Genomic DNA, 8,453 nt, shown 5'->3' with positions numbered 1-8,453 from the left:
TATAAGCCGTCCCGAAAAGGGCTCCCACCAAATCCCCAGCCCCAAAACATAATTTTAAGAAATGTCAGCCCAGGCTTGCTGTGACAGACTTACTGGTAACTCCGTCCTTCTCAGTCATTAACTTATACAGTTTCACAATCCCCTTAAAATGATCTTTAAATGAATGCAAAAACTGGGTAGCGTGCCAACAGAACCCGATTCAGCGCAGCCCGGCAGACTGGACTCTGGCATGGCAGCCAGAGAAAGAAACGCCAGAAAACTTTCACCATATTTAGCAATTTTACTATATCAGGGTACAGGAATGGTCTTGGGAGAAGGCGCTCATGCGTCGTCGCTGCCAGTGTGTCGAGCGATGCTGCACAGCGCTCATTATCATCCAGCCCAGGGCCTTTCTGTTGGAATAATGAGGCTGGCACCGGTGCTAACATACGGTGTCCTTGGAAAAAGCTAAGAATGCGTCAGTACCGCAGAGATGCAATGTCCAAGAATCATAAGTAATAATTTGAGAATCCCAGAGATGTTTGTTTACATTGGCTATTATTGTAAAATACTCAGAGTATAACATCATGAACCAAAAGTGTCAAAACAAAATCTGTTCCGCTGTGGCACGTATGTGACAGAAACACATGCACACAAAGTACATCAAGAGGCTCGAACTGTGGGGGGACTCAGATAGTAAATCACTACCAGCTTAATAACAGGACAGTTGTCAATAGAACACTGTCACTGAGTTTCAGGAGGCAGTGCAAGCCTTGTGCAGATTTCTCTGCAGGGCAGAGTCCTCCTGCAGCCTCCAAACCGAGATGGCCGGATTTTACCACCACTACACCACCGGACTCTGCCTCCTTAGAGAGAAGCCCTGGGGCACATGGCTGTCACGTGGAGGTCAGAGACTGCCTGGCCCACCAGCTGAGGAATTAATCATTAATTGAAGGGAAAATACTGTTTCTTCACCACGGAGCTTTGCCCGGATTCTGCATTCTTTCTCTTTATTGCATTCAGAGGATGTGGGGGATTGAGACCAAAAAAACCCTTTCTGGGCTTAAGATAAATATTGTTTTCCTCTAATACACGACTAATATACAGTAGTCTTCAGCAGAACAAGAATTCAGAAATTAAAGCGCTGGAGTCAAGAGCTCCAAACTTTTTCAAAATGTTGCTGCATCTAGGAGGGGTGCTGAAAGATTCCAAACCTCGTACGTAACAGAATTTTCTTTAAAAAACAGCGATAAGCTGTCAGTCAGTAGCTAGGACCACCTACCTGACAAAGAGCTTCCCAAGAGCTGTAAGTGCTGGAATGTGACACCAGAAATCACGATTTGCGCATAATTAATCGCATCACTTTGCCACCTACACTGAAGGGCACAGACCAAGGGCAATGTATGTAAATGTAGTTCCAGTGTGCAAACCCCACTAATGACCTTCGATTAATGGAGTCATTATACTAATTCTGCCTCGTTCTTGAGGAGGAGGGGGGGTCCCGGACGTACCAGGTCCCTCAGGGCTCCTCTGTGGTCTGAGGGAGACCGCACAGTGCTCCCTACAATTCGTGTCACTGAGTTTCCGAGAAGGCCTCCCGCGTTGCTCCAAGTTGCAAAACCCCACGCTAAACCTGTCGTGAATGTGTATGTGGGTAGGTTTCCCGCCCCTCCTCCCCTTAAATAGCTTTTGCTTTATCTTAAAAGAAGGAACTCTACAAATGTGACTTCCCAAAGGCGCGCTTCTTTTCCCTTCTGCCACAGTCGCTGTCTTCCCTAACGCTAGCGACCTGTGACTTCCCGTCTGCTGTGCGGAGACCGCGGGGCTGCTGGAAATCCTGGGGCGGGGATAGCCAGCTCCGGGCACACCCCCGGGGCAGGGGTCCTGCCAGCTTTGGGAATTAGAATCAGGAGGGCACAATTGCACACTCAGGCCCCCTGGGTGCCCAGCGCACACTGTACTCAATTTACCACCCCAGCTGGGCTCTCGCCCGCTCCTCCCACCCCACGGGCATTGGCTGCGAACGCGGAAGAACCGAGAGCTCTCACTCACCAATGGGAGGATTCGCCTGGTATGATGGACGGCACCCCTCCCACCAATGGCGATTCAGGGATGCCCGATTGAGCGGCCAGGGCGAGTGCACATAAAAGACGCCCCGCCCGGCTCGCGCTTCATTCTGAACAGAGCCTGGTGCCTCGCAGCCAGCTCAGCCCCCTGCGGCGGCTCCCTCCCGGCCTTTCCTCCTACGAGCAGCATGAAAGCCTTCAGTCCGGTGAGGTCCGTTAGGAAAAACAGCCTGTCGGACCACAGCTTGGGCATCTCCCGGAGCAAAACCCCGGTGGACGACCCTATGAGTCTGCTCTACAACATGAACGACTGCTACTCCAAGCTCAAGGAACTGGTGCCCAGCATCCCCCAGAACAAGAAGGTGACCAAGATGGAAATCCTGCAGCACGTCATCGATTATATCTTGGACCTGCAGATCGCCCTGGACTCGCACCCCACTATCGTCAGCCTGCACCACCAGAGACCTGGACAGAACCAAGCGTCCAGGACGCCGCTGACCACCCTGAACACGGACATCAGCATCCTGTCCTTGCAGGTGAGACTCGCTTGCAAGTACCCCGCTGCCCAGATGCTCCGGGTCGCCCGAACTGTCACTCTTAAAGCCCATCGTAGAGACAGGTTCATTAACTTTATTTTTAAGAAAACTGTGCATTGGGCGTCATGTAAGAAATCGCTACTTCTAAGTTCTGTGTGGGTTGCGTCTGGATCTGCATTGTAGCATGAACCTGTTTAATGGGACTTGTTGGCACTTTCGTAAAGGGAGGAGGGGGGCTACCTTCCTTTAAGATTGCCTAATATCCTGCTTTTTATCCTCTTTCTCTCCAGGCGTCTGAATTCCCTTCTGAGCTTATGTCGAATGACAGCAAAGTACTCTGTGGCTAAATAAATGGTGAGTGTTTGCGGGTGCCTCCTGTGTGCGCGCTTCGGTAATGTACTTGTGTGTCTGTTAAATGTTTGGTTTGGTAAATGCATGCTTACTTCACCGTGTTACGGGTGCCGCTTGTCCTTCCAGAGAGGCATGAAGGGGCTTGTCGCTGTGGTTGCTCCGGATTACGGAACAGTTGCCGAGAGAGAGAGAGAGAGAGAGAGAGAGAGAGAGAGAGAGAGAGAGAGAGAGAGAGAGAGAGAGAGAGAGAGAGAGAGAGAGAGAGAGAGAGAGAATATGAATATATGAATATGAATATAAATGCCAGTAACTTACTATAAAGGTGTCAGGACAAAGTGTTATTGGCTTTTATGAGCCCAGTGGTGGTGCTATGAGGTACTAACCTCAGCTCTAATTAATCTTATCGCCACAAATTCCATAGTGATTCTCTTCCCCCTAAACTGAAGTCCTCTGAGATTTCTCTGGCTAGCTGAAAACGGCTACCCGGAGCCTTACCCCTGTGCTCCGGGATCCAGCTTTCCCTATCTGTTAACCAAAGGGCTGTTTTCAATCAAATAATTGTTACAAGAAGCAGACTGGCGCCTGTGAGCGCGCTGTTAGAGATCCAAATGGGAGACTGGGTTTGGGAAGTTTTCCCCTTGAGTCTCTGCTATTTTCATGTTTAATTTGTGCTGTTGGGGCCGGGTATGTGCCGCATCTGGACGCCAGGGTTTGGTTAAATGCTCAAACTGTGGCTTCCTCTGGCGCCAGGCTGCCCGCCCCTGCCCTTAGGTTACAATCTCCTAAACTGCCTTCTCTCTCCCGATCTTTTGCAGGCATTTGGGGACTTTTTTTTTTTTTTTTTTTTTTTTTTTCTCTTTTTCTTTTGCACAACGAGAAGTCTACAGGATCTTTTAAGACTGTTGTTTTGTTCTGCTTTGTTATCAACCATTTCACCAGGAGAACAAGTTGAATGGACCTTTTTAAAAAGAAAACGGAAGGAAAACTAAGAGTGATCATCTTCCCCAGGTGTTCTCCGGCCTGGACTGTGATAACCGTTATTTATGAGAGACTTTCAATGCCCTTTCTACAGTCGGAAGGTTTTCTTTATATACTTATTCCCACCATGGGGAGCGAAAATGTTAAAAAAAAAAAAAAATCACAAGGAATTGCCCAATCTAAGCAGACTTTGCCTTTTTTCAAAGGTGGAGCGTGAATACCAGAAGGACCCAGTATTCGGTTACTTAAATGAAGTCTTTGGTCAGAAATGGCCTTTTTGACACGAGCCTACTGAATGCTGTGTATATATTTATATATAAATATATATATATATATTGAGTGAAACCTTGTGGACTCTTTAATTAGAGTTTTCTTGTACAGTGGCAGAGATAACTTTCTGCATTGAAATGTAATGACGTACTTATGCTAAACTTTTTATAAAAGTTTGGTTGTAAACTTAACCCTTTTATACAAAATAAATCAAGTGTGTTTGTCGATTGCTCGCTTTATTTCAGACAACCAGTGCTTTGATTTTTTTTATGCTATGTTATAACTGAACCCAAATAAATACCAGTTCAAATTTATGTAGACTGTATTAAGATTATAATAAAATGTGTCTGACATCAATCCCTGGATTCTGAATGGTTTTTGAGATGTCTCGTGTTTGCAAGGGCTGCTCTGTACCCTTGACTTCCTTCTGATCTCTGGCCCCCTCTTCCACATGTGTGTCCCGTGGTGGCCCTGTAGACCAAAACGTTGTTGCTGTTAGGGATAGGGACTGAAAACTCAACATACCTAGCAGGTTGCTTCTGTGTCTGTGCGTTGGGACAGGGTTTTAAGCGGGATTGTAGGGGGAGACTCCTTTAAGTTGGGCCTTTGACGTTAAGTGTACAGTCTAGAAAGACACCTTTGAAGCAAGATCCAGATTTAGAGTAACGGGGCTTGGGCTGTCAGTGTTTACCCCTGGGAATTAAGCTGTTAAACCTGGCCGCGAACCCCAGAACTCCCTCTCCTCCTCCACCTGTGGCTCACAGGGCCTGCCTGGGCCAACTGCTTTTCCAGTCCTGTGGCTATTGAGTGCTTTTCACCCTTGACTGCACTCTGAACTGCAAGGAACAGAGGAGGGAAGGTGAGAGAAAAGCCCCTCCCACTCACACACACACAAAAAAAAAAGGGTATAACCATTTCCTTCCAGCCTGGGGGGAGGGGAGGGACACTGGGCCGCTAATTTGAATATGCATTCAATAGGTGCTTAGATTTATCTCCCAAATTGGGAGTGACTTGGTTGGGATGGGGTGGTTCTGCAAGGTAGTCCAGGGAAGACAGGCACACCTAGAGAAAGGATGGGACAAGGGATCCGAGTGTGTACGTCTCACCTGGTGCCACTTTCTAGGCCAAGCAGGTGTTTGGGTGGCGCCTGCTAGTCTGCCTTGGCTGAGGTGTTTCCTCTCCCCTGACACCGAATCCATCCTGGTGAGTGGAGGAGGGGCAGCTTCGGTTCCGGTGGTCCCCGCCTCCTTCCTGCAGGGCGGGGTTTCCTTAATGAATATACCCGGGATGCACGCTTTGACCACTACACCTGGGCTGGAGACTGCCTGAGAGGCCCTGGCAGGCGCCCAACACACTACTCACCTGTTGCCTACTCTAGCTCCTGCATGCACACCCGGCCAACCCAGCATGTACTCTGTCACCCCACCCACCACCACCCTTCTGCCCCGCCACGCACAAAAAAGCGGGAGAGAAGTATGAGAGAACAAGTTACCGCGCACCACCCTTGCCGGATCTCAGACTCATGACTGCCGGATCTCATCCTTCCCTCCGATGGCCTTGGGGATCTATCTGACCCTGAAGTACAATTGTACGGTCCGAGCCGAGAGCCCTTCGGAGCACCTGATGACTTCTAATCAGCTACAGCCTGGGCAAAGTGGACTTTTGGAGGGGACCTCTAACTGCTGCTGGTCGCGCCGTGGAGGCCGAGCGCCACCTTCTGGCCAATATGAGGATCGCTGTTGGCCCACGGTTCTGCTGTACCCGGGCGTGGACGCTAGCCATAAGCAGGTGGCCGGCAGCATTATCCTGACCGAGTCCTGGCCATGTTACCTTCTAAAAATGATTGATGTCATCTCTAACGACTCTGCCTCTAGCACGAATATATAGAGCCGCTCCACCTTTTTACTGCCCACAACCTATTTGCCAATTAGCATCTCACACTATGGTGTCTCCCACATACCAGCTTGTGACACAAAAGTGACTGCATAGTTGTCAGGTCAGAAAGTTTGGCTGCATTCTGCTCTTCTGTCCCTAACTTTGCCGTAAACGTTTCTTTTTCCTGAATTGCTTCATGCCTTTCAACCAGAACCCCAAGCATTACCTTACCACAGTGGTTCTCAACCTGTAGGTCGTGACCCCTTTGGGGTTGAACGACCCTTTCATGGAGTCATATATAAGATATTTACATTACGATTCACAACAGTAGCAAAATCACACTCAGGAAGCAGCGACGAAAACAATTCCACTAAGATGTAGGTCTGCGTGGTTCGTGCACATTTTACCTATTTCAAAAACTCAGCTTCTAAATTTGAGTAATTTGAGAATTTTAAGAAGACTTATTTATTGTATGTATATAAACACACTGTAGCTGTCTTCAGACACACCAGAAGAGGGCATCAGATCTCATTACAGATGGCTATGAGCCACCGTGTGGGTGCTGGGAATTGAACTCGGGTCCTCTGGAAGAGCAGTCAGTGCTCTTAACCACTGAGCCATCTCTCCAGCCCCCAATTTAGAGATTTTTAAACTATAACAGTAAGTCAAATTTAAACACTCTCATTCTTCGTTCATACTTCTCAGAAAGCTCTTTCTGTTCTTTAACGAGCTGCGGTTTCTAAGGTAACTCTGACTCCCTCGTGAGGCCGAGGTTGTTCCTTTGGTCTGTGGTGATGTCTACTACAGATTCCGTTAATGCAGTAGTTTTTCTTGTAATTTTGAGGAATAAAGAACTTTTTTCTTGCACTATCCTACCCTTAAAATAATGGTCACACTGGCCGCGGAAAAATAACGTCAAACAATACTGTAGGTTAGTTCGTTCTCGGCGCTCAGTGCTGGGTTAAGATCCTTAAGAGACAGACAGATGCGGATTCCTCCTGTAGTCTAGAAGCTGGCCCACACACAGCCAGTCAGTGGACCGACTACTTCAGTCTATTGTTGCTTCCTGTTGAGAGAGAGGGGCTTCCAGGTTAGAATTTAACAGCCAAGACTGTATTGTTCTTGCCGGTGAAAAGCTGATATAGAAATTCTTACATTCAGTGATCCTTTGCCCCAGAACTCCTCCTCAGCCTGATTCGTCACGTATCCTTCGGAGTTCTGCTCACTTGCTGTTAGAAGCGGGGCTCCAGGCTCTGGGTGTCCCCTGGCATTAGACCTACCTGGCACAGCCATTCCAGGTCTTAAAGCAGAATAGTGGTAATGGTATAGTATAGAGGGCCTTGGCCTGAAGTCTGCAGTAAACAGAACAATCCAACTGATAGCTAGGTCTGTGGTAACAAGTGCGAGCTTGGGATTGTCCTATATAAAGGGGGAGGAGCCAGAAGACCCTGGCCTGAGATTCCGGGTGGTATAACCGCCTGCCTGTGACTGCCCATAATCCTGTAATAACGGTCACCCATCTACGGGTTCAGCTTTATGGAGTCCTCCCTCCGTCTGTGAGTCTTTACATCTACCCAGGACATGGCAGGGGTCCTACAAGCAATGGCAGCGAGATGACCGGAGAAGCCTGGAGGTGGTCACTGTGTTTAGTGAAGTGGGCCCATGAGGACACTGGCCAAGACTGCAGGAGTGGGGGGTGGGGGGACGGGACAGAGAACAGGGTGGTAATAAGCAGTGTGCATACCTGGGCCAGCCCCAGGTAAGGGGACCCCCGCTAAACAAACTGGAGCTTTGGCCAACACAGGATGTGGCAAGCTGGGGGAGCAGGCTGGATCAAAACAAAGTAGACCGGATGTGAAATATACCAGTAAAGTAACCCTGCTACCTGGGGCAGTTCCCCCTTGGAAGAATGTGTCTGCCCCTTCCCTGCAGGATACCCCCAGAGGAGCTCCTGTGTCCTGTGGGTAACCTGGAGTCAGGCATTTCCTGGTAGGAGAGATAAACAAGGCACCAGTACTGCGCACACACTCTGAGAGTTACTGTCCCTGAAATGTCCTGTCAGGAGGAGCCCTATTTGCCATCTGTTGAAGTTAGGCCCTGGTTCTTCCTTCTGCCCCTATGGGCCCAGAAATAAGACTCAGACTCAAAAATATATTTACAAACACTATATTGGCCATATAGCTAGCTCTTCTCTGACTAGATATAACTTAAAATATCCCACTCATTCTCGCCTACATCCTGCCACGGAGCTGGTTACCTGTGCTCAGGTACCCTGTGTCTGTCTTATTACGTCTTTCCAGGCATCTCCCGGATGTCCCACCTTCTATTTCCTGCCTAAGCATAGGCCACAGGCTTCTTAATTGACAGGCGATACATCCAGACAACACACAAGACATTC

General features: G+C 48.7%; 1 protein-coding gene across 1 annotated transcript; it reads left to right on the top strand.

The window, feature by feature from the left end:
* The first annotated feature begins 2,143 nt into the window (after positions 1–2,143).
* Id2 (inhibitor of DNA binding 2) lies at positions 2,144–4,537 on the top strand. Its single transcript, XM_032907547.1, has 3 exons — positions 2,144–2,581; positions 2,872–2,935; positions 3,748–4,537. The coding sequence occupies exons 1-2, from the start codon at positions 2,234–2,236 to the stop codon at positions 2,926–2,928; spliced, it is 405 nt and encodes a 134-aa protein (XP_032763438.1). The 5' UTR covers positions 2,144–2,233; the 3' UTR covers positions 2,929–2,935; positions 3,748–4,537.
* Positions 4,538–8,453: the final 3,916 nt, after the last annotated feature.

Source organism: Rattus rattus, chromosome 7, assembly GCF_011064425.1.
Source record: "Rattus rattus isolate New Zealand chromosome 7, Rrattus_CSIRO_v1, whole genome shotgun sequence".
In the NCBI taxonomy this organism is placed as follows: domain Eukaryota; kingdom Metazoa; phylum Chordata; class Mammalia; order Rodentia; family Muridae; genus Rattus; species Rattus rattus.
The sequence above is the reverse complement of the archived record's forward strand: the minus strand, read 5'-3'. Positions and strand labels throughout refer to the sequence as shown.

Bases quoted from the DNA above. Each gene is read 5' to 3' on its own strand.
- Id2 (XM_032907547.1), top strand. From the start codon at position 2,234: ATGAAAGCCTTCAGTCCGGTGAGGTCCGTTAGGAAAAACAGCCTGTCG. The intron at 2,582-2,871 runs GTGAGACTCGCT...CTTTCTCTCCAG, and splicing joins TCAGCATCCTGTCCTTGCAG to GCGTCTGAATTCCCTTCTGA.